Source organism: Bos indicus, chromosome 26 (assembly GCF_029378745.1).
Source record: "Bos indicus isolate NIAB-ARS_2022 breed Sahiwal x Tharparkar chromosome 26, NIAB-ARS_B.indTharparkar_mat_pri_1.0, whole genome shotgun sequence".
Taxonomy (NCBI): Eukaryota; Metazoa; Chordata; class Mammalia; order Artiodactyla; family Bovidae; genus Bos; species Bos indicus.
Window position 1 is genome coordinate 22,589,620 of NC_091785.1, and position 26,385 is coordinate 22,616,004.

General features: G+C 40.5%; 1 protein-coding gene across 8 annotated transcripts in view; it reads right to left on the minus strand.

The window, feature by feature from the left end:
- ARMH3 (armadillo like helical domain containing 3) overlaps window positions 1–26,385 on the minus strand; it is a 177,844-nt gene that overhangs the window by 111,684 nt on the left and 39,775 nt on the right. For all 8 annotated transcript variants that reach the window (XR_011564263.1, XM_070780706.1, XM_019988465.2 and 5 more), the window contains 5 exons: window positions 24,718–24,776; window positions 23,143–23,208; window positions 21,851–21,920; window positions 20,716–20,776; window positions 13,095–13,183 (listed from right to left, as the gene is read on the minus strand). Coding sequence is in view for 7 of the 8 variants with exons in the window: in XM_070780706.1 (XP_070636807.1) it covers window positions 13,095–13,183; window positions 20,716–20,776; window positions 21,851–21,920; window positions 23,143–23,208; window positions 24,718–24,776 (345 nt within the window). In the remaining variant the exon portion in view is untranslated. The remainder of the gene's footprint in view (window positions 1–13,094; window positions 13,184–20,715; window positions 20,777–21,850; window positions 21,921–23,142; window positions 23,209–24,717; window positions 24,777–26,385) is intronic.

A 26,385-nucleotide genomic window follows, 5' to 3' on the forward strand; every position in this document is an offset into this window, starting at 1 on the left:
GCATATATATGGAATCTAGGGCTCCCCAGGTAGCTCAGCTGGTAAAGAATCCACCTGCAATGCAGGAGACCCTGGTTCGGTTCCTGGGTTGGGAAGTTACCCTGGAGAAGGGATAGGCTACCCACGCCAGTATTCTTGGGCTTCCCTGATGGCTCAGATGGTAAAGAATTCGCCTGCAATGCAGGAGACCTGAGTTCGATCCCTGGGTTGGGAAGATCCCCTGGAGGAGGACATGACAACCCACTCCAGTATTCTGGCCTGGAGAATCCCCATGGACAGAGAAGCCTGATGGGCTACGGTCCATGGGGTCAGAAAGAGTCGAACATGACTAAGCAACCAAGCACACATATATGGAATCTAGAAAAATATACTAATGAACCTATTTGTAGAGCAATAACAGAGATGCAGACATAGAGAAAGAATTGTAGACACAGGTGAGTAAGGAGAGGCTGGGATGAACTGAGAGAGCAGCACTGATACCACATGTAAAACAGACACCAGTGGGAATTTGCTATATGACACAGGAAGCTCAACCTGGTTCTCTGTGACAACCTAGAGGGGCAGGATGGGCTGAGAGGAGGGAGGGAGTTCAAGAGGGTGGAGATATATGTATACCTATGGCTGATTCATGTTGATGTATGGCAGAAACCAATACAACATTATAAACCAATTACTTTCCAATTAAAAAATAATTTTTTTTTTTTAAATGTGGAATGCAAACTAGTACAGCCACTATGGAGAACAGTGTGGAGATTCCTTAAAAAACTGGAAATAGAACTGCCTTATGATCCAGCAATCCCACTGCTGGGCATACACACTGAGGAAACCAGAATTGAAAGAGATACATGTACCCCAATGTTCATCGCAGCACTGTATATAATAGCCAGGACATGGAAGCAACCTAGATGTCCATCAGCAGATGAATGGATAAGAAAGCTATGGTATACATACACAATGGAGTATTACTCAGCCATTAAAAAGAATACATTTGAATCAGTTCTAATGAGGTGGATGAAACTGGAGCCTATTATACAGAGTGAAGTAAGCCAGAAAGAAAAAATACCAATACAGTATACTAACGCATATATATGGAATTTAGAAAGATGGTAACAATAACCCTGTATACAAGACAGCAAAAGAGACACTGATGTATAGAACAGTCTTTTGGACTCTGTGGGAGAGGGAGAGGGTGAGATGATTTGGGAGAATGGCATTGAAATATGTATAATATCATATATGAAACGAGTCACCAGTCCAGGTTCAATGCACGATACTGGATGCTTGGGGCTGGTGCACTGGGACGACCCAGAGGGATGGTATGGGGAGGGAGGAGGGAGGAGGGTTCAGGATGGGGAACACGTGTATGCCTGTGGTGGATTTATTTTGATATATGGCAGAACCAATACAATACTGTAAAGTTCAAAAATAAAATAAAATTTTTAAAAATTAAAAAATAAATAAATAAATAAAAAATAGATTTTAAAAAATGTGGTATACAGTGGAATATTACTCAGCCTGAAAAAGGAAATTCTGCCACATGCTAAAACATAGGTGAAACATGAAGACACTATGCTAAGTGAAAAAAGTCAGTCACAGAAGGACAAATACCACATGACTCAATTTACATGCAGGACGTAGAGAAATCAAATTCATAGAGACAGGAAGCAGATTGGTGGTTGCTAGAGGTGTAGACAGGGAGGAATACAGGCTTACTGTTTAATAGATACAATTTCAGTCTAAGAAAACTTTTAAAATTCTGGAGACGGAAGGAAGAGATGGTTGCCCAACAATATGAATGTACTTAATGCCACTGAGCTTACACTTAAAATGATAAAATTTTATGTATGTTTTACCAATTGAAAAACAAGAGGCCAATATTTTTCTTTCCACAGACATTAGCATGAGCCCTGCAAATACTCCATCCCAACTTTCTGTAACCTCAGCATAACTGATGGGCTGAAATTTACATCATGGTACACAGTACTGAGTACAGAGCCAAACATACAAAAGTGTTTTGATGGGAAAATAAAAGGCACCCAATATACTCAATCAACAGAGAGTCATGAACACTTGAGCAAGAATACAAATTCAAAATGAGCACTGCACAGCCTTCAAGACAATACCACGGCAGTTTTCAGAATAATCATCAAAGCTGATAGTCAAAGCTAACAACACACTGAAGTACAGTTGATCCTTGAACAACTTGGGTTTGAACTGTGTGGGTCCACTTATACTTAGATTTTTAAAAATAAATGTATACTATGTTACTATATGATCTGTGGTTGGTCAAATCCACAGATGTGAGACTGCTGGTAGGAAGTGCAGACTGTAAAGTTATAGGTAAATTTTTGACAAGGTTGGAGTGGGGGGCTGGGTATAAGCACCTCAAAACCTCAACTTCTTTAAGGGTCAACTATTCTAACAATATTCTAGGAAATCCTTGGGGATACTGGGTTTGACTCCTAAATCTTTTTTATTCCTACTAAAGGAGGATCCAGATCCCTGGCTTCAAATACTCTTAAACTGCACTGAGTGAAAAATAGAGAAGTTATGTCAGTGAAACATCTGAGGTATTCCACTACACATTCAACAAGTTTAAGTTGTAAGGAAGTGGGTGCTCCATACACATTTGTTTCTTCACTGGAAAGTCCACCAAGCACTTTGAAAACTTAAGTGTCTGGATTCGCTTTCAGGAACTATAAACTAGCTGCAACTGCTGCCTCTTTACTTCCCTGATGGCTCAGTTGGTAAAGAATCTGCCTCCAATGCAGGAGAACCCAGTTTGACTCCTAGGCCAAGAAGATCTGCTGGAGAAGGGATAGGCTACCCACTCCAGTATCCCTGAGCTTCCCTTGTAGCTTAGCTGGTAAAGAATCCGCCTGCAATGTGGGAGACCTGGGTTCGATCCCTGAGTTGGGAAGATTCCTCTGGAGAAGGGAAAGGCTACACACTCTATTATTCTGGCCTGGATGTTGCCTCTTTGACTCTGTACTAGAGGCAAGTGTCAGTCTCCTACTTAGCTCTCCAGGTTTCTTTCCTTGGAGAGTACTGTGCATCAAATATGGCAGCAGGATGCAGAAGTTCTGACTTTTCTGTATGCAAACACAAGTAGAACAAAGGATAGTGCACAGGTTCTGGAAAGTTGAGCCAGGAATGGGTACCCTGACAGTTCCCTGCGTCCCAAGTGAATTCACAGAGGCAAAAGCAGCCAATCTGTTTTTTAAATGTGAAGATTTCAATACCACCCACCTGAGAATCCTGCTGTCCGACACAAGGCCACCTCACTGCACAAGGAACCTTGTTCACAGAGCTGTTCCTAGCATTAATATACCCGACACAATGAAGACTTTCCCAGACTTTTTCTATTCTACTTTGAATTTAAGTGGAGGAAAAGAAGGTAGCAAGCAGCAAACCATGTTGTCGTGTAGAAGCGTGGAGTGAATAATGGATATGGAAACTTCTCCAGAACTAAAACCTCTCCCCACATTGAGGTAAACCAGGTGCAGAGAGGAACAAGCCAACCACGGGAAGACACAATTAAGTGGTAGCTCAGCGCCTGCCTCAGAGAAGCAGAGGGGAGGTTTAATTACAAAACCAAGTGAATGACATTTAAATAAGATTAAAAACAGGAAGGAGGCAGAGAGCAGAGCACAAATAAATGTCTCTGAAGAATCAGGTCAGAGAGAGCAGTCTCTGTGAACAGCTTTTACCTGCTATGAAGACAAAGACATAGAAAGCAAAGACAAGACTAAGCCAGGCCCTATTTTGTGGCCTGGCATGGAGTTAGGATGAGAGGCCACAGATCCCAAGGCAAAACCTGATCATTAGGGAAAATGGGTAACTTCACAGTGACCAATAGAAGAGAAATACTTAGAACCTCACTAGCTTAGGACAGACATAGAAGAACTCAAAGGACAGGCTACAAATAGCACTAGTATGAAGAAGAACTAAAGAGCCTCTTGATAAAAGTGAAAGAGGAAAGTCAAAAAGTTGGCTTAAAACTCAACATTCAGAAAACGAAGATCATGGCATCCAATCCCATCACTTCATGGCAAACAGATGGGGAAACAATGGAAACAGTAACAGACTTTATTTGGGGGGGGCTCCAGAATCACTGCAGATGGTGACTGCAGCCATGAAATTAAAAGATGCTTGCTCCTTGGAAGGAAAGTTATGACCAACCTAGACAGCATATTAAAAAGCAGAGACATTACTTTACCAACAAAGGTCTGTCTAGTCAAAGGTATGGTTTTTCCAGTAGTCATGTATGGATGTGAGAGTTGGACTATAAAGAAAGGTGAGCGCTGAAGAATTGATGCTTTTGAACTGTGGTGTTGGAGAAGACTCTTGAGAGTCCCTTGGATGCAAGGAGATCCAACAAGTCCATCCTAAAGGAAATCAGTTCTGAATATTCACTGGAAGGACTGATGCTGAAGCTGAAGCTCAAACAATACTTTGGCCACCTGATGTGAAGAACTGACTGACTGGAAAAGACCCTGATGCTGGGAAAGATTGAAGGCGTGAGGAAAAGGGGATGACAGAGGATGAGATGGTTGGATGGCATCACCAACACAACGGACGTTGAGTTTGAGTAGGCTCTGGGAGTTGGTGATGGACAAGGAAGCCTGGCATGCTGAAGTCCATGGGGTCGCAAAGAGTCAGACAAGACTGAGCGACTGAACTGAACAAGGCAATGCCTCTGAAACCCCAGAGGCACTATAAACTCTAGCAATTCGAACATCTCTGCACAAAATCACCAATTACTCAGGGGCACTGCCAGCAATCAGTAGGCTCACTGTCAGTCAGCAAAGTGGCACAGGAAGGACTTAGAAACCAACACTGACCAACAGAATAATTTAAAAATGCACTAGGTGCGTTCTCAGAATACAGGCATCTGGCTGGCTGTTAAACCCAAGCACCTTACTGAAACAGAGACCAATGAATCCGACAAGAAAATGAAACGGCTTTGGTTATATGCTACGAGCCTCTCCAGGTGAACAGAGCACAAAAGTCGGTATACCCAGTGGGAGAATTCTGGGAAGATGGCAGAACATGAAACATCAGCAATCTCTCTCCCAGAATCCTCTGCCAGGACAATAATTGCCCTGGCAGAATCTGTCTGACGTAACTATGTAGAACTCTGGGCTCTGATGAAGGTTTGAAACTTCTACAGAAAAATCTGGATGGTAAATTTGGTTCACTTTGGTCAATTTCAACTCTTAGTACATGCAGCTACCTATCCCCAATCCCAGGCCTGTGGTAAGCAACTGTGCACCTGTTTCTAGAGCAGCTTGCACACAACTTGCAGGAGCTAGGGTGGACCAGCTCCCAGATACGGCAATAAGGGCCGTATCTTCCAAATACTGGGGAATCTGTGCTATGATCACTGATTGCTGCTTCTGATCACAGAGATGCAGACAAATAGGTGGGCAGCCATTTTTGTTGCACTTCCCCTTATTGTTACAAGCCTGTCCCCCCCACAGATAAGTGACATCTAGGCCTAAGGGGCCAGTGCCCCTTTTTTTCCCCACCTTCATTTTTTGCTTTTCCTCTTTCAGGAGCCAGACAGTAAAAACTAGGACATTCAACACAAATGAACATTATCTAAGAAACAGACTCACAGACCGAGAGAACAGACTTGTGGTTGCTAAGGAGGGTGAGAGAGGGAGGGATAGATTGGAGTTTGGGGTTAGCATGTGCCAACTATAACATACAGAAGGGATAAACAAGAAGATCCTAATGTACAGCACAGGAAACTATATTCAATATACCGAGATAAACCATAATGGAAAACAATAAATACATATGTATAATTTAGTCACTTTGCTGTATAGCAGAATCTAACACAACACTGTAAATCAACTATGCTTCCATTTAAAGAGAAAAGGTAAATACTAGGACAATAAAAACATTAATCAAGAAGAGCATTCAGAAACAAACAAACAAACAAAAACTAGGACATTCAGAAACAACTGTATATTCAAGGAAAATTAGAGAGTGACTGCACATGCCCAAGAAAAAAGCTCATAAAAGATCTAAGAAAAGATTAAGTTTACACCTCAGGCTGATCCTCAGTACAGACAGAGCCTACAGTCAAAAACAAAAGTAACAGTGAATTCCCCGGTGGTCCAGTGGTTAGCACTCTGGGCTTTCACTGTCGAAGGTCCTAGCTCAAACCTTGGTTAGGGAACTGAGATCCCACAAGCCATGCAATGCAGCCAGAATAAATATATAAATAAAAATAAACAAAAATTAGATAACTCTGCAAGAAGGGGGGAATCTTATTTCTTGAACCTTCAGGATACTGGAAGTAAAATAAGTCAAGTCACAAAGAGACAAATACTGAATCATTCCACTTACATGCAGTACTTAAGAGTAGTCAAAATCATAAAGAGAGAAGATAGACTGGTGGTTGCCAGGGGCTGAGGGGAAAGGGGAAGAGGTTCAGTTTTAGAAGATGAAGAGTTATGGGGAACAATAGTGGTGATGCCTGCATTACAGTGTGAATGTATTTAGTACCACTGAACATACACTTAAAAATGGTTAAGATAGTAAATTTTATGTTATGTGTATTTTAGCACAATAAAAAGTCAGTACGTCAACAACCTGTGCTGTCTAAAGGCTCTATGTCCTAGATGAACTGGAGAAAAGAACAAATCCTTTCTTTAAATGGAAGTTAGATTCTGTCTTACCATTTTCCTTGCAAATGAAGTGTATCTGCTAAAAAAGAAAATAAAATTCTCAACTATCTCCAATTCCCCATTTACTTGGGGACACTGCAGTCCTCACAGTTACCACCCACCCTCCTTACCATGAAAGTAAGTTATTATATGAAAGTTCCCATTGCTCCCATATGGAGCAATGCAAGATCCCATACACATTCTGTGCTGCTGCTGCTGCTGCTAAGTCGATTCAGTCATGTCTGACTCCGTGCGACCCCATAGACGGCAGCCCACCAGGCTCCGCCATCCCTGGGATTCTTCAGGCAAGAACACTGGAGTGGGTTGCCATTTCCTTCTCCAATGCATGAAAGTGAAAAGTGAAAGTGAAGTCGCTCAGTCGTGTCTGACTCTTCGCAACCCCATGGACTGCAGCCCATCCGGCTCCTCCGTCCACGGGATTTTCCAGGCAAGAGTGCTGGAGTGGGGTGCCATTGCCTTCTCCACATTCTGTGCAGCTGCTTCTAACTAAGCATGCTTAGAGGCCACCATCTTTTTCTAGGGCCCTAGATACCTACTGCTTTTTTCAAACACTGACCAAATGAAAAAGAGTCAAAATCACCCTTGAAGAAATCTCAGTTAATGAGACCATGACTCAGTGGAGCCATCTGATGTAGAACCAAGAACTTTACTTTCTGCTCAAATGAGGGAAAAACCACTAAGAAACTTGTCCTGCTCACTCAAGATCCAGGGAATGATGATACCTTATGAAATCAAATGACACTTTCCTACACAACCAGTACAGGCAGCACAACAAAAGCACAACTACTCTTTCCTCTGCCTTTTTTAGTTGACAAGATGCTAATGGGCCTACCAGAGTTGACATTTCTCTGGATGGGAAGTGCCTTTTTGTGCAGAGAAAAGAACAGAGATTTCTCACTCTTTTAGGTGGGAATCTTTTTCTCCTTCTAACAGGCTAAACTTGTTAAGAATTCTTATCTTTTGCTTCTGCCAAGATTCTAAGAGAAAGATTCAAAATAGTATAAAGTTTAGATTTAGCCAAATGTGGTAACTTGAAGGGAAAAAAGGTTTCCTGGCATTCTTTTTCTGCCCTGGGGCTTTGTACACTGCTATACAGGATCTTCCATAACAAAATTATGAAAAGAGAGAAACACCTTCAAATGCTCCCACATTAGAACATTCTAACTTTAAGAAGAATTGATTATCCACAGAAGAAAGAAGCCTCCATATTTTTGCACATGGAAGTTAGAGCAGTCTTAATTAGGCACATCAAGCCTAGAATACATCTTGTAACAGATTCCCCTAAATCAGAGAAAATTTGGGGAAAAAAAGAAGAACAATTTAAAAAGCAATTTTAAGAACAAAATAGCAATAGCAGCTGCCAAAATTCCTCTTGCCATATACTCTAGCTGTTTACTGCTATGTTTCTTCCCCACCTGCATACTCTCTTCAAAACTTAAAGCAGCAATATCGTAGTTACGTAAGATGTCACCATTGGAGGAATCTGGGTGAAGGGTACAAGAACTCTCTGTACTATTTTTGCAACTTCCTGTGAGTCTATAATTATATCAAAATACAAAGTTTAAAAAAGTAACCAAACTAAATGAAGCAGACAATTAAAAACTCAAAGGATAGTTTCCCCAAATCAGGAGGGGCTGGCAAACTGTCAAAGCTATACCCATACAAGAACTGCCAACTATATCTATGGCTCAGGTCAGTCTTTCTCCTGAAAATTTCCAGTCCTGTATAACACCTACAATATAACAAGCATGCAATGAAAGCTCTCAATTCCCAGTCTCAAGGTGTACCTAACCATGAAGCCACAGACTTCTGTCAGTGATGAGTGTGCCAGCTGGATCCAGAAAGCTGTGACACTCTCTGAGTTTTCTATTTTTCCCAGTAGGTATCTGAAAGGTCAGGCCAAGTACAATTTTTCTCTTTTTCACAAAGCTGTGAATGCTTTGGATGCTATTTAGCACAGTGAAGCTGAACAGATTGTTTTGGGGGCTTTGGGGGCCTCTCTTCTTGCAGAGAGGCAAATGTTGCCTAGTGATCTGCTTCTGAGCATAGGAGTCAGGAACTCTAAGTCCTGATCATGACTATTTAGTGTCTGGTTTCCATAATCCTTAGCAAGTCACTTATCCTTCTATACATTCCCCAACAAATGGTGATAAAAATAATGACTTATCACCCAGATATGTGGCAGAGTGAAAGGGTAAGAAGGACTGTGATCCACAGATATATGCCAAATATAAAATGCCAACTTAAACCTGTCTTTAAATCAACCTGTTTTCAGACTGTGGAAAGCTACACTATTTAAACGCAGGCTGGCTCCCCAATGCCCCTTCTGCCTGCAATGGAAGTAAAATAAGCTGACTCCATGAAGTTCTCTGTTCAAGTATTTCCCTCTAACAACTATATGCTTCTCTCTAAACATTCCGCCCATTCCTTGGTTAATGGCTTAGAAACTAAGTTTCCATTTTCACTTGGTTAAAAGCAATCCATGTGTCTGGAGGTAAGGAAGAAAGTGACAAAGGAAAGATAAATCATCCACCACTCCTGTTCACACCAACAATTCAAATAAAAAGGTGATGAAGTCAGCTCAAAAGACAAGTGAAAACAAATATTCTAATACTATTTTTTTTGAAGTACAAACACAACACTGTGCTGCCTTAAGAGAATGCTGACTCATCATCAATGGAAATTCTACATACCTATTCATCCATTTATTTATTCACTCAAATATTTTCTGACCCCCTGTTACAAGCCAAGTAGTGCGCTGAGAATAAATCAATGATTAAAACTCAGGCCCTGCCCTCCACGAATTTTTTTTAAAAGGAAAAACAAATAATTTAAGCAAATCATTGTACAGACATGTGCAAACACAGCATAACAATGTGATATGCTAAAACAGAAGCCCAGAGTTCTGTGAGAATAACAGGAAACCAATCATAGTGACCAACATTGTCTTTAGTCTCAAGTTCAGAGATAAAACGAAAGTTCCCAGGAGGAATGCAATACAGTCAGTAAATAAAGAAAAACTAACCAAATATAAAGATGTTTGTGAAGACAGAATTGGGAGGCCAGTCGCTAAAATTAAGACAGAGATTCTTCCTCCCACCCGCTTTGGATTCCAACTTGAGACTTTTTTTTGGCTTGTATTTTATTATTTAAAAAAATTTTTTTTAATTTATTTTTAATTGGAGGATAATTTCTTTTACAATGTTGTGCTGGTTTCTGCCATATATCAACATGAATCTGTCACAGAAAGACTGAGATGCTTAACATTGGATCATGGATGGGCTTCAGAAGAAGGTCCATGAACTCTCTGAAATTATATGCAAAATATATATGCGCAAATGGACATTTTTCTGGATGCAAAGATATCTTTCATTACATTCTCAAAAGCAAAGAACTATTTCACTAGGATCTCACCCTAAAACTCGGTTTTCTATCTTTATCAGAGGAGCATTTTAAGACCTAATCTTTTACTCAAAATAGGAAGTCTGTGTAGCCTAGAGGTCAGAGAAGAGCTTTTGAACTTCCCATAACTTGGTGGAAACAGTGACTGCTGAAAATAGGGTAATGAGAAAGACAAGACTTTTTCCTTTCTATATTCAAGTTGAGATTAGCCTAAATATATTTCTGCATATACTCAGATGCCATGGTGACAGGCATCATATAAACAGACCATGGCAGCAGGGAGTAGGTCAGGGATTACATCTGTAAAACCAACATATCAGGCAGGATTAAAGCCCCAACCAATATAGCTGCCTCCTCCTTATCATAAAACCAAACCAGAAAACTCCATATAGGAATTTGGAGGGGGATCCCTGGCTACTTCCCCAAAAAGAAAGAGGTAGTCAAACAGTATAAGAATAAAAATAACCAAAGAGCAGTGAGACTAAACACTCTCATTCCAAATAATAAAAGGCACTTGCCATCCATGCTTCCCGGGCACATGAGGTCTCTCATGTGTCTGACCTAACAACACATGCCTTACCAGTTTTATTTGTAAGTAAAATTCAACTAAAGTTTGCAGCACATGTATGGGCAAGCTTCTGTATACATAAGCATATTTGCCATGATGAGTTTCACATACCTCCCTCAAATCTATACGTCTAGAAGGCAAAGAAAGAATGAAAACATAGGCAAACCGACATATGAGGGGTATTACCAGCCAAGGAGTGGGTGGATCCACCATAGACACATTTATATTCACTGATTACAATATTATACATTATTATGGGCTCTGATGCATCCGATGTAGTCTAGTATTTTGCAGCTTTCCTTAATACCTGCTGCTCTGCATCTCACTATATATATTCCATGTATGAACACAGGGAGTCAAATCCCAGGGGGGCTCACCCAGTCTACACAGAAAAGGAGCTAACCTCACCTGGCAGAGAACTCCAGTACAAATGCCTATGCCTGGAACAAGCAGCCATCCAAGCCTCATTAATGACACTCATATACACCTCCTCTCAACCTATCAAGGGCCTTAGCATGCCAATCAGTCCTGAGATAGCAAATAATTATACACAGAGCTAAACATGACATGAAGTACTCAAAGAAATAAAGTCAATACAGGATAAAGAATGGTCTCTTGCTTCAGTTTCTCACCAGAATAGGGAAAGCAGATCCAGAAAAGATAAATATAAAAGACTTTTAAAATTTCTTTAAAAGATAATTGCCTCTTTAAATAAAAATGATGGAAATGTATTTTGGGGTTTATAAAATACATAAAAGTTAAACATATGACAACAACAGCACAAAGGACAGAATGCAAGAGAGTAAGACAATAAACAGAACCCTAGGACCGAGGGAGACAGACGAGCGTGAACAGGAGAAGGCAATGAAAAAGACAAGAGAAGAGGAGAAAATGAGGAAGAGGACAACTGATGAAAGGATAGGAGAAAAGCCAGAGAGCTCCCAGGGGCAAGAGAAAGGATAGCTAGGAGAGAAAGTAAAGGTGATAGAATAAAAGAGAAAACAACACCAGAAGAGAATCAAAGGCAGGCAAAATTACTACTGCCATCCACTCTAGTACTACAATGTGTAACTTCATCCCAGTTATAGGCATACACCATTTGTACTTGTTACACTAATGTCCAGAGATCTGCATCATTTTTGTGTTTTCTCTTTAATTCTAAATTTTTAAATTAATCATACAACTAATGCATAGGCAACCAAAGAGTCCTTTATATTAAAAAGAATTGTTCCAACCTAAGAAATTCAAACTTTAGTCATTTCAATCTTTTGATCTCTCTTTAGCTTTTCTGACATTCTCTCAATTTTGAACTCTCACATAATCATACTCTTCTCCTAAAATATCAAAATGCCACTACTGCCACTTGGTGTTGTTATCCTACTCCCCCTTCACCACTATAGGCAGTAACTGCAAATTTGCTAATCCATTAATTAAAGATCTCTACTTCCCATTATGAAGGACTAAATTTAGAAAGCCAAATTGGGTTGGGAGGAAACCATGTGTCACAACAAGTGAGATGAATTCCATGGGAGGGGGTGGGGTTACTGGCCTGTTTCTCACAAAGCCTCTGACACTCACATACACTTCTCTGCTCAGAATACAGAGAAGCTCTCCCAAGGGTGGGGCAAACAATTTACCACTATAATCATCTGGAGAAGATTTTATTGTCCTATCAGGTCACAAAAGCCACAGGACCTATCAGCAAGCAAATGCCTCAGGAAACATGTCTCCTCTGCTTTTCTGAAACCTCCAATTTAGATGCAACAAAAGAAAGGGGTGGCAAGCCAGTATTAATTGTACCCTTAGAGAAGAGCCACTCTTTCCCCCCACAGGGGTGGCAGTAACTTTACTGGGCTACCAAATGGATGCAAAGACAAAAGTAAACACTGTAATTTGCTGTTTTTGTCTCTGGCACAGGGGGAGTGGTAAAACTGACACTGTCTGTAAACAGTAATAATGCCAGATGTAACACAAAGAACAGGGTTTCCCCCATCTCTCCACCCCCTCCCCACCCCCTCTCCCTAAGACATTCCTCCTGGGATTACTCATCCCCAGGAAACACACAGAAGCCTCCCTATAGTCCATATGCTGTTACCAAATGGAACCAAGAGAGAATCCAAGTTTGTACTGACTCCTCAATGGAAGAATCAATGGAACTCAAGAAATATTTAATTGTTTCTGCCAGCTGACAAAAAAATACAGGGAGAAGGAATAAGAGAGAAAGTATAAAATAGATATATATGTGACATGCCCATGTTTGGATTATAACAAGGCTGAAATGACAAAAAGAAGAGTTGAAAATACAAGCATCCTAAACAAACTAAAAAGTTTGTTTGATTGTTTGTTTTAAATTCATCTATGCCCAGGCACAGATGCTCATAAAAGATATAGGAAAAGATGATGAATTCAAAAGAGAAAGTTACCTGACCAGAGCTCCCGCCAGGTATAATGCAGGCGTACTCTACACTTCTTCTGATAGCAAAGTAGTTTATGTACTACCTGAATGCAGCGCCTGGAACAGAAAAAGAGAAAAACTGGAATAAGTCTAAAGTTACGGTGCAACTCACCACAGATACCCTTTCTTTAACAAGGCAACTTTTGCTAAGACCACAAAAAACACTGGATATGAAGCTGTACACATGGGAAAGAAAGGAACTTCTGCAACTTTCTCTTGGATAAAAGCCCCACCCCCAAACACACACAACGTTACTTGTGCTAATTCCCCTATCTCTAGAAGAAGGGAGTTATAACCACATCTAAGTCAGCATTCAATTAGGCACTACTTTTACCATTCCCTTGAGTATCTTTCCTCAGAGGAAGAATGCACCATGAACCAAAATGAGACTACATTCGAGACTGCAAACATGGGATGCAAAGATGTAAAAGTAAAGAACTTAAGACTTTAGATCTATTTAAATATGTTTTTAATGTAAATAAAATTTTAAATAATATTTAAATTTTGATTTACATTAAAGGTTAGATTAACAATTCAGTTCTTCAGTTGCACTAACCACAAGTACTCAGAAGTCACGTGTGCCTAGTGGCTACCATATTGGACAACACAGAAAAACAGAACATTTTTATAATCACAAAAATTATACTGGCAGTGCTATTCTAGATCACTGGACTATTAAACATTATTCACATCCCAACAACAAAAATGCTTTTGAGAATATTTCCAAATAAACTGAAAAATGAAAGACATTTTTAAACATTGTAACCCTAACAAAAAAAATGTTTTTTCATCTCTGGGGAAGAATTCTGAAAGCTTAAAAAGCTATGAGTGAATGTATAAAGGAATATATTGATAAAATTTACTTCCTAAAAATAAAAATCTTGGGACTTCCCTGGTGGTCCAGTGGTTAAGAATCCACCTGCCAATGCAGGGGAGGTAGGTTCGATCTCTGGCTGGGGAACTAAGATCCCACATCCTGTGGCACAACTAAGCCCACGGGCCACAACTACTGAGCCCACACACCACAACTAGAGAGGAACACAACAAAAGGTCCTGCAGAAATGTTTTGCATGATGCAACAAAGATCTCACGTACCGCAACTAAGACCCAACTGCAGCCAAAATAAACATTTTTTAAAGCCTTTAAAATAAATTTGAAAAAATAAAAATCTCATTTGAATAAAGAAGCTGTAATGATTAAAATTAAAAGCCAAATATGGGAAATTACATTTGCAACAAGTGACATGAAATGGTTATTATGCTTAATACATATGAGTTTATATAAATTGATAAGAAAAAATAACAACACACCTAATAAGAAACTTGGGCAAAGGCAATGGACAACAAATCCCTCCATCCCCAAAAAAGAGGAAAAATATGGAAAGTTAACATTTTCCTATAATGTTCAATTTCACCTTAAAAAGGTACATTAAAACAAAATTCTGTGTTCTTTTTTTTTTGGGGGGGGGGGGCACCTGTGTGGCTGCAGGCTGTTAGTTCCCCAACCAGGGCTAGAGCCTGTGCCCCTGCAGTGGAAGTGTGGAATCTTAACCACTGACTGGCAGGGAACTCCCCAACAAGATTCTGTTTTTGCAAACCAAATTAATATAGATTTTAATGCTAACAGCTAAAGGTATGAACAACCCAAATATCTATCAACTAATTAATGGATAAATGAAATGATGTTGTACACCCAAACAACGGAATATTACTCGGCCATAAAAAGGAACACTGTAACATGAATAAAATCCTGGAAATATGCTAAGTAAAAGGTCAGTCATGAAAGATCATATAATACATAATTTCATTTACATAAAATGTCCAAAATAGGCAGATGTATGGAGGAGCCCTGTAGGCTGCAGTCCACGGAGTCACTAAGAGTCGGACACGACTGACTTCACTTTCACTTTTCACTTTCCTGCATTGGAGAAGGAAATGGCAACCCACTCCAGTGGAGAGTCCCAGGGATGGTGGAGCCTGGTGGGCTGCCGTCTACAGGGTCGCACAGAGTCGGACACGACTGAAGTGACTTAGCAGCAGAGACAGAAAGTAGACTGGGGGTGGGAAGAAAGAGGCCCAAGTCTTGGAACATATTGCTCTGAAGCCCCAAGCTCATCACACAAACCAAAAGATTCACAGGAAACTGTCAGACCTAACTTCATTCATTCCATAAATACTGACTGTAAACCAAATGAAGATCTAGTACTTAAGTCAAAACTAAACTCTCAAGTTCCTGGAAATCAGATCTAGATAGTCTGCTAGTTTCAGGCAAATAAAGAGGCTCTTTCTCCCAAAACTCTCCTGACACCAAAGAATTAAGCAAAAGAAACAGAAATAAGCCAGGTAAAAGGGTGCAGCAAAAAGTGGCTTCTCCATACCTAACATGCCGCAGTTGAAATTCAGCTGAATGACAATACTTCTAGAGGTGAGAGTAAGACTCTCTCAGGTTCTGGGGTTTTAATATGAGACAGAGTATCCTGAGATCCCACTAACTTCAGCAGACATCATATCAATATGTAGGATATCAATCTGACAGCTCATGAAATCAAGCAAAAATGGCGACAGCTAATTTTTGGGGCCTCTTAGCAGAGGGCAAAAGAAAAAGGGGTTAAAAAAAAAACAACCCCACCACTGACAACAACAGCAACAACAAAAACACAACAAACTTCCCTTTATGGAGTGAGACACAAGGATATTAAAGTGCCTGACAACATATCAAAGACACAAATGAAGAGAAATAAATTTGTAAGTTAAAGTCCTGCAAGTTTTCAAAATAATTCCAATAATGGAATGGGCCTGCACTGCTACCTCACTAGCCTATTCTACTTGCCTCATTATTCACATCTCTCTGTTCTTTCCATTCCTCAGAGTTCTAAGTGGTCTTACAGGAGATTTTCAGACCGAATTTTATAAGAGGACTATGTGACAGAGATCTCTCTTAAAAGACTTCAGTATATATTAAAAATATTTTACAAACCAGATAAATATAAATACATATGACAAAACTTTTAAATAATTCCCTTTTATTCTCTAAACAGAGTATACAGAATACAGAATGGTGGCTCAGACGGAAAAGAATCTGCCTACAATGCAGGAGACCCAGGTTCGATCCCTGGGTTGGGAAGATTCCCCAGAGAAGGAAATGAATGGCAACCCCCACCAGTATTCTTGCCTGGAGAATTTCATGGATAGAGGAGCCCAATGGGCTACAGTCCATGGGGTCACAAAGAGTCGGACATGACTGAGCGATTAACACATTCTCTAAATAAACTGTATCAAAACCACTTACAAAGTAATATAAATTGTAGTGTAAATCTTCCTAATACTTTCCAAACCATTTGCTGATTTTTAGAAATTGTGGTGTGATCTTCCACATGATGCAGCTGTCAGTAGCTACAGGATGCCCTCGTTTGAGCCATGATTTAACTCAGGAAAATACAAACTACTCTACCAATTTGCCATTAAACTGACAGTCATTAGGTCCCTCCCTGGGGCTGAAAACGGTGCTGCAGCCAGCAAGGGTGGCTGGCCACTGCCCATGCATGACCATCCACACACAGAACATTCCTGGACACCAGCACTTCTCACACGTCCTAGATCTGGACAGCTGCACCCTGTCTCTGTTGACAACATCCTCCCAGCACTGAGCCACTGTGGAGCAGCAGTGAGACACCACCTATGTTACCACACTCTGGTGCCAGCCCCCTCTGGTTCAAAGGCTTTTTATATCCACTCCAAGCTCCGTTCTTTTTCCTGCAGCCACCCAACAAGGGACATTATTTGCCTTGTGGTCTCAGTAACTTATATTACTTACCAAACAGAATGCAAATTTTAAAAACTGCTATGATCTTAAAGATATGCTGGCTGAATGACTCCAAGCCGACAGCTTAGGGCATTTCTTTTATGCATGTAACAGTTTCCTATTTCAACACAAGACAGTTCGACTTTAACTTGAAACTCTTCTTGTGGGGTCTACTGAAGTCTCTACCCACAGGTCTGAGAATTCCTGATTTAGAAAGTGTCCAAGTTTTCCACGTAGGAGTAATTTAAAGGAGAGTTTTCTCTCCTCAGAGACCATTTCCCCTAACTCCCAATCCTGTGCCAGCAGTAGAGGTTGGCAGCAAGAATCAAAGAGTAGCAGCCAGAAAAGGAAATTAATTGGTTGGGTTTTCCTACCTCTTACTGCTCCAAGCAAAACTTTTTTTTTTTTTTCTGTATAAGCACCTTTCTCTATTATTACTTTACCTACAGCATTCACACACAGATATGAAACTATTTTGTTTCTGACCCAGATTCTGGCTTGAGTATTAAGTCTTTCCATATTCTGTATTGCTTCATATTTCACCAGGAGGATTACAAACTTATCTGAAATGGTAGAAATTCATTTTACTTTCAATTTCTCATTGTGCTGTATGCTGCTGAAAAGCAGTATATAATGAGAAGTGAGAGCAGCAACTTGGCCTGATGCCCAGCTGGGAGCAGATAAGTTCACCTAAAAAGGACTTGATGCTCCAAATGCCAGAAACTGGAAAGATGGCTGGAAGTGGGGGAGGCAGATATGGAAATATGCCCAGGGGTAGTAATGGAGAAAGTGAATTCAGCCTGAGAGTGGGACCTTTTGCCCAGCCTCTGTCAGCTTGATGCCTCATTATCTTCTCCATGTTCCCTAACCTCAGGACATTCAATTAGGAAGCAGGTGGAAAAGGAACTGAGAAAGCAAAGCAAAGCAAAAAAAAAAAAAAAGGCAGGAACCAGGGGGAAGAGGGAAGATCAGGTTCACTGGCTGGGATGTGAGGGTTTAGTCTTATGTCATCCCCACCTTCTACTGTTACCCATCATCCACTTATTTCAGGTAACACTTTTTCTACTCTCTTGTCCTTCCTCCATGCACCCTACACTCTAATCCTCTTGAATTTCTTTCTATTCTCCAAAGTAGGCCACACTATCAAGTCCCCAAGCTTTTGAACATGCTGGTCCCCTGCTTGGGGTGTTGCTCCCCTCTCCTCTGCATACAAAACTTGCCTACTATTTCTTCACGACTCAGGTCAAGCACAGCCTTTTCTGATGCCCCAATGAGTATTAGTCACCCTGTACAAATCTTTTGTCATTTATCATACTAGTAGTTAAGAAAGAGCACAGTCTCTTTCGACAGACAAGCTTGAATCTTGGTGATGCAATGTACATATGCAACTGTGGTAGCCAGCCCACAAGATGGCCCCCAATGGACCCCACCTCCTGGGATTCACATCCTTACAGAGTCCCTTCCAACACTGCTTTAGGCTTGGTCTGTGAGACCAACAGAAATGGTATGTTGTTTGAGATTAGGTTATAAAAGGCCCTATGGCTTCCATCTTGGGCTCTCACTCTCCTTTCCTTTCTCTCTTGGATTACTTGCTTTGGAGAAAGTCAGCTGTCATGTCAAACAACCCACATGGCTAGGAACTGAGATTTACCAACAACCATGTAAGTGAGCTTTGAAGCAATTCTCCAGCCCCAGTAGAGCCCCAGTAAAGCTAACATATTGACTGAGGCCTATATCAAACCCTATACTGAAAGCTGCTACTGGATCACTGAGCCACAGAAACTGTGAAGTAATAAATGCCTGCTTTAAACACCTATGTTTTGGAGTAGTTTGTTACACAGCAATAGGTAATACACCTGCCAAGGGGTGGGAACAACTTAGGATTTACTGTAAGAAAACCTGGGTTCAACTCCAGACACTGGTGCTTACTAACAGAATAATCTAACCTTCAGAGCCTCAGTTTCCTTCCTTGGAAAATGAGTAAACTAAGACTATAATAATATATTACAAAGAAAAAAAAACAACTATATACTAGAACTAGAATATAAGATAAATAAGTAAAAATAAAGCCTGTAGCAAAACAAATATAATCCTTGAGGTACTGACGTTAAGCAATCCCATCTAAAATAAGCAGAAAATTCATCTGATAAGTGTTATTAAAAAAAGCAGCTTTTCATGGTCTTTAAATTGCAATAAGGGGCTTCCCTGATAGCTCAGTTGGTAACGCATCTGCCCGCAATGCATGAAATAAAGGATCAAACTAATTTTAAACAACCAAAAGATACAGAAAAATGCAAACCAGAAACTACTTATCTAAAAGTAAAATTTGTATCTTATTTCATACCTAGGAAATTAAGAATACGTAGCAGTACTCTCGGAGATGGCAATGGCACCCCACTCCAGTACTCTTGCCTGGAAAATCCCACGGATGGAGGAGCCTGGTAGGCTGTAGTCCATAGGGTTGCTAAGAGTTGGACACGACTGAGCAACTTCTCTTTCACTTTTCACTTTCATGCATTGGAGAAGGAAATGGCAACCCACTCCACTGTTTTTGCCTGGAGAATCCCAGCGACGGGGGAGCCTGGTGGGCTTCCGTCTATGGGGTCGCACAGAGTCGGACACAACTAGATCGACTTAGCAGCAACAGCAGCAGCAGCAGCAGCAGCAGTACTCTTGCCTGGAAAATCCCATGGACGGAGGAGCCTGGTAGGCTGCAGTCCATGGGGTCGCTAAGAGCTGGGAACGACTGAGCGACTTCACTTTCACTTTTCACTTTCATGCATTGGAGAAGGAAATGGCAACCCACTCCAGTGTTCTTGCCTGGAGAATCCCAGGGACAGAGGAGCCTGGTGGGCTGCCGTCTATGGGGTCATACAGAGTTGGACACGACTGAAGCGACTTAGCAGCAGCAGCAGCAGCAGCAGCCTACAAATAAGTCTAAAAACTAGAGCTATTCTGTTCAGAGTAAAATCCTTCGTATCTCCCCAGATCCCAGGCTCAGCATTGGAATGAGGTACATTAAGCTTGCTGTGCACCAAACTTCTCTCTTACTTGAAAAAGTGGAGGTACTAATTCTGTTGTCAGACTGAATCCAGATGTGTTTTAAGGAATAAAGAAAATACATATACTTGAGATCACACTAATATGGCACAGCTGTTCCTAGGCATTAATGAAAAGAAGAATGCTAAAATAGCTAAGAAGCAAGAAAGCCTAAAGGCTTAAACTTTATTAAAATATGAAGACTTTCAGTTGTTTCTAGTTATACTGGTTGTAAAGAATTGTGACAGACAATCAGATCTTCTCGGGAGGCAGGAGACTCCCAGCCAGGCCACTATATATACACAACCTAACTAGCTAGTGGAATTCTGACTAGGTTGCTTGTACAATGTAGGCTAAGAATGAACCAAAAGATCTCTCTCTCTCTGGCCTTTCCCTACCATCTAAATGCTGCTGACTCCTTTGATGCCAAGGTCTAGGGATGACTAAGTGGGTTGCTGGTATTCCATATCTTTGGATACAAGAGTCACCCATGATCTCTGCTTCAACATATCAGCCCTATTCTTCATGCAGTGTGCCTAAAAGTGATAATGAAGATACGTGGTTTGTGCTTTACCCTCTTTCTGGAAAAATGTATAAACCCAGGCCATGAAACACTCCTTGACACTTCTCTGCATATATACGTGCTTTTCCTGAAGTGAAGTATACATAAAAATTTTGTGACTATTAAACTTCTTACACTCAATTCTATAAAATAGATTTGCACACATTAAATGAACCATGGTACTTACACATAGAGATCCATAGGAAACTCCTTCATCATGTGTGTTACAATAAACTCCACCATCAGGTCTGAATGGGAAAAAGAGAAAAATCAGATCAATCAGAATGAAATTCATTGCTTGCCTTTGGAGTTGGGAGAAAAACTTTATCAGTACACCTTACACCCATGCTGAATGGCATCAACTAACCACATCTTTATTAACATGCATTTAAATCTATTTTATATAAGGTACTTTTTGCAACACTTTCACCACCTGCCACTTGTAAGGTAACAAGAAAATTAGTTTACTCTCCCACTTCAGAAGGATACTTTGACCTGCCAATAAACTCACATACAAGGGAGATTTCACTGTACAGATATTTCATACCATGGCACTAATGCAAAATGCCAGAGGGAAATCATATTCTGAGAACCAAGTGATGAGGCAAGCAGAGAAAAAATTATGGATCACATCTGTGTAACCAGAGACTCAAACTCTAAAGCTATGTCAGTCTTTCTTGTCTTCCTATCACACTCAGCTTGACAGATATTGACCAAAATGGTCTGGGGAGGTTTAGGTCAATAAAGGCTTACTATATAGTCTTAATTACTGTTTTTAAAATCAAGTAGATTTAGGAAGTAGGGCTTAATATTATAGTGAAATGGGATTAAGAGTTCAGATCATTCGCCTGAGGAAAATGCAGAATTCTGGGCAGACAAAATTACTTGCAATACAGCCCCCTATCTGTCAGCTCTGTCAGCCTCCTCTCAGCTTAATTTACTCAGAGGAAGTTTTGTATGTCTAAACCTTGAACTTTCGCCTCCTGGCCCACTGACACATCAATTTGGACCAAGAAATGGAGGGAAGAATTTGAGATCTTTATCAGGTATAAGAAAGTTTACAAATTTATGTATCAAGCTTAGATATTTGTATCCCTAGAAAGAACTTTTTCTTTGAACAGGGGCACCCTTTAATTGAACATTAAATTCATTGGGATTGCTTTATCAAACTCAACAAGAAACATGGTTCCTTAGGCCAGGAAAGAAATATAACTAGTAACTTCTTCTCTGAGGAGGAAGCACATTAAACAGGATCTATCCCTTATCTTAAACATGAAAACCTATCACTGGCTCAGAAACATGCCCATTTTGATGATACTCACCCAGTACTGCACATACTAACGGACGGCAGGGAAGGTTCTTGTCTGCTGCCTTCTTCCTGTGTCTCATAGGCTTTACACAAATACGAAATGAGATTATAAGACATCTGAACTAACATCCAATGGTTCACCATCATTTTTTTTTTCATGCAAATAACATCACTACTACTGGGAATTCCCTGGTGATCCAGTGATTAGGATTCTGTGCTTCCAATGCTGGGGGCCCAGGTTCAATCCCTGGTCAGAGAACTAGCATCCCATAAAATCCGTGGCCTGGCCAAAAGAAGAAACATCAATAATAAAATAAAACCACTACAGAGAAGCTACCTTTCCTTTCTCTTTCAAGTGGTGGGTGTTGGGTGAGGCAGGGAGGACATATAAGTGCTTCTCAGTTATTGATGCAGGCCTGGGACAAAAACACAGTTGACAGCAAGACCACAGCCCCACAGGGCACTGATGCATACTACAAGGGGAAAGCTATTGTTTTTGCTTTGATTTTACCTATACAAGTGACATTACTGACAACAAAAGAGATACACTAATATTTTTCTTTGCTAAAATAATAAGTAAGAAAAAGGGAGAATGTGGCTGTGTAGAGGCAGCAACAGTTAGCAGTTCAAAAAAAATGAAAAGCTTTTTTTAAAGGAAGTTTTAAATATAAACCTCAAGGTGGTATTTCTGAATATAACTCCAAGTTTTAGGAAACTCCTTGATCCTTCATACTCTATTTCCACCTCTCAGATGAATAAATCTAATAAGCAGGATCTAGCATCACCCAATCAAAGATCACAGTATATTCTGAAAACAAAAGGCTTAGGCCCGTCTCCTTGTTGAAATCTACATTACTGATACATTCAACGTCAAGATATACCTTTTTGGGTTTTTTTGTTTGTTTGTTTGCTTCTTTTTAGTTCGTTTGTTTGTGGCCGTGCTGGGTGGCATGTGGGATCTTAGTTCCCTGACCAGGAATCAAACCTATGCCTCCTGCAGTGGAAGTACAGAATCTTAACAAATGGACCACCAGAGAAGTCCCCTGATACATTCTACAATAATATTACTGCCATGGGCATGTGACTGTGGATCTTTCCACCCTCTATTGAGTAAGTAACACCTCCAAGACACACACAAAAAATTCCAACAACGGGCATGTGTCTTCTGAACAACAGTTAAGCAAGAGCCCTTTAGGATAAATTTCCACCCACATCTCTTCTAGTAGGATCAATGTCATCGTCTCCAATCCTGCAAACATAAAAAAATTCCTCTAAGAAAAAACAAGAAGTAAAAATCATACCTACCATTCTATGTAAGTTTACTCGAAAATTCATGTTGTCATCATGCAAAAATGCATTGGCATATTGATCCTAATAAAAATAAAAACACAGATAAGAAGGGAATGAGAGCTATCTATAATCTATACTCTTATTAAAGTCCAAGGATTTACAGGTCTTAAAAGAACTCCTTTCAAGGACCAGTTACAGAGCTAAGGGGAGAAGACTACAGCCTTTATGTCAAGCCCTACTTAAGCCATGAGGTTTCACTTAAGTGTAATTTCCCAGTAGGTCTCTAACTGGCCAAAAATCTCAAAGCAAATTACAAACAATAAAAATTAAGGCACAGGCACTTAAGACAAAAGCTGAGAGGAATCTGTCTTCCTATTCTCTCTTCCTTCCCATCTGCCCAAGGAGCACAGGGACTGCAGGTCACATGTGCAGGCTACACATGAGGATCTGCGATTAAGAAGAAAGGTCTGCGCTCCGCCGGGAACAGGCTTGGCACAGCAAGAGAAAACTGCTTACTCAGGCAGCGGCAATAGGCAAGACCCCGTATATCCCTGGCTTTGCTGAAGACCGATGGAAAATCAAAAGACTCTCACCATGCATCAGTAATAAACATCCCTTGGCTCTTTCCCAACAACTTTTCTGAAGATCTGACATGCCTACAAATTCCAATTCCTAGGATCTGCTACAATTTGTGAAAAACAACTCCTTTAATTATTTTCTTAGTAAGATTTTTGAAAAGCAATTACACCAGGCCCACTGCTAATAAGCAGCTCTTCTACAGCTACTCCTAACCTGGTGAAAAGTAGGTCAACTTTCCACAGCAAACATAAAAATGGAAAGACTGAGGGAGATGTCTGCTCCACGTGGACCACACCTTAACTATTTTTCTTGGGAGAGAAAAGATCCCAGTAAGGAATAAGTGAAGGAGGAGATTGAAACTACAAATTCAGCTCTAAATTGACTCAATTTCTGCCAGACCTCTGTTGCCAACAAGATATAAGGTGAGTTCAGGCCTAATTAATTCAACCAAAAGTGACTCTTTCCAAAGCCCAGGTTGCATCTTCTCTTCTTTATTTACCCTCTGGTTCTTGTCCTTCATCGAACTACAATCAATCCAACTTTACTCAATTTCCAATGCTCATCCCTCAGCTTTTCTCTCCACCTCTCCCCACAGAAACCTGAGTTCCTTTTTTCATTTTGCTAAATGCAAAAGATTCAACATAAATAGTTCTAAAGGGGCAGGACTGTTTTTTTCTGAAGAGGTGTAAGTCTCTTTAGAGTTCCAAACTCTTAAGAACTAGAATCTTCCAGTTCTCAATTATAGCAGTTCTCATATGAATTCATTATGAAGTCATGCAGTAAATACTAATTGACCCTCTACTACGTGCCAGACACTGAGAAAACACTGGCGAAGAAGACAAAGGACCTACTGGTGCTTACATTCCAGTGGAGGAGATAATATAAAGGAGGAAGATTTTCTCTCCCAAACTTTAGGTACCTAAAAGTCAAGAGACAGGAACTGGAGAGAAGGGTAGAAAAGAGAGCATTCTGTAAGGGAACAGCTCATATCAGAAGGCTGGTGAGACCTACCTCTGCAATACATGTAAGGATAATCAGACAGAGTTTGCCACTGTGAAGCCGGTGCTCATCTGAAAAGAAAAAATAAATCATTCTCTCTAAATCATCCAGACCATGTTTCTATAGAGAATAAAAATGTATATCATCAAAAAGAACATTCACACCTTCTTTTCCCACAAAATTCATAAATGAAAATCAAGGTTTTACTAAAGTAATTCTTGCTTTTCTTCTAGACAAAAGAATTCCCCCATAAGATTTTTTTCTTAAGTGTTCTGGTAGTATGACAGACAGCTAAACATCTTCCTGGGAACCATTCAATTATTTTAACAGTCCTTAAAACTGTGGCCCAAATCAGGGCCAGCCCTTTGTTTCCATATCAGCCTTTTGCTTCTGGACAATCAGATCCATTCCTTTTCCAAGTCCACCTCATCCACTAGTTAAAGCACCACCATCTTTACTTATCTACCACAAAATCTAGAACATTTTTATAACTGTTCATAGCAAACTGGCAGCAGAACCAGAAAAAAATTAACTGGAAACTAGGGTCCAGCTCACGCTCTCCTTACAATGTGAACATTACTTACAACCAGGAAAGCTAGGAACTCTTGATCATTTTTCTTCCTGCCAAAGCTACTCACTCTACAAATATTTATTACCGACTATGTGGTAGGTAGGGCTTCCCTGGTGGCTCAGTGGTAAAGAATCCGCCTGTCAATGCAGGGGACGTGGGTTCCATCCCTGGCTGGGGAAGATTCCCTGGAGGAGGAAATGGCAACCCACTCCAGTATTCTTGCCTGGAAAATTTCATGGACAGAGGAGCTTGGAGGGCTATAGTCCATGAGGGTAACAAAGAGTCGGACATGACTGAGCATACACACATGTGGCAGGCACTATGCTAGGCAGTAGACATATAGTACTGGACTAAAGAAAAGGTCTGTGGCCTCCCAGAACTCACATTCCAGTTATTAAAAAAGAAAGCAACCTCAGTAACAGGGCTCTAAGCCCACACAAAGGACCCAGAAAGAGCTAACCCATCACTGCCAATTACCAGAACCATTATAACTTTTTTGCTTTTCAGGATGTTTGTGGGTGAGGTGGTGAAGTGGAAGTAAAAAGAGGGTTATACCAGCATATCCAAAACAGAAAAATGGCTTATGTTGTTTCAAATCAGCTTTGACAGGACCCAGACTAAAGTCCATTCTGGAGAGATCTATTAACAGATTACCGTGCTATGAAAGTTAGCTAACAGTACTCATCCTGACATTAAGCTGTTACTTCCTCAAAGATGAAATCTATAAACCAAAACCTGACAGTTAGAAGGCATAAGGAGGGTCGTGGTCAAAGAAATACATTTACCTCTCCTTAGCGATAGGCGGTGCAAAAGAGTAATGACGATGATCCTATCTGACATTCCGGTAGCTTACAGCAGAGCGCCTAAGCAGCCAGAAAAGAAATGCCTTGCTGACACAAAACCAGATTTGTGAGACTTTTCTACCTACCCCTGGCCACAGAGCTTCTCTGGTACTATCCTTCCCTTTCCCCAGATTTGTAAGACTCTTCTACCTACTGCTGGTCACAGAGTTCTCTGGCACTATCGTTCCCTTTCCCCAAAAACCTGATAAGCAACTCTTGCAGAAAAGCCTGCAGCTATCTCTCCACTTTAAAAAAACTGTTCCTGAT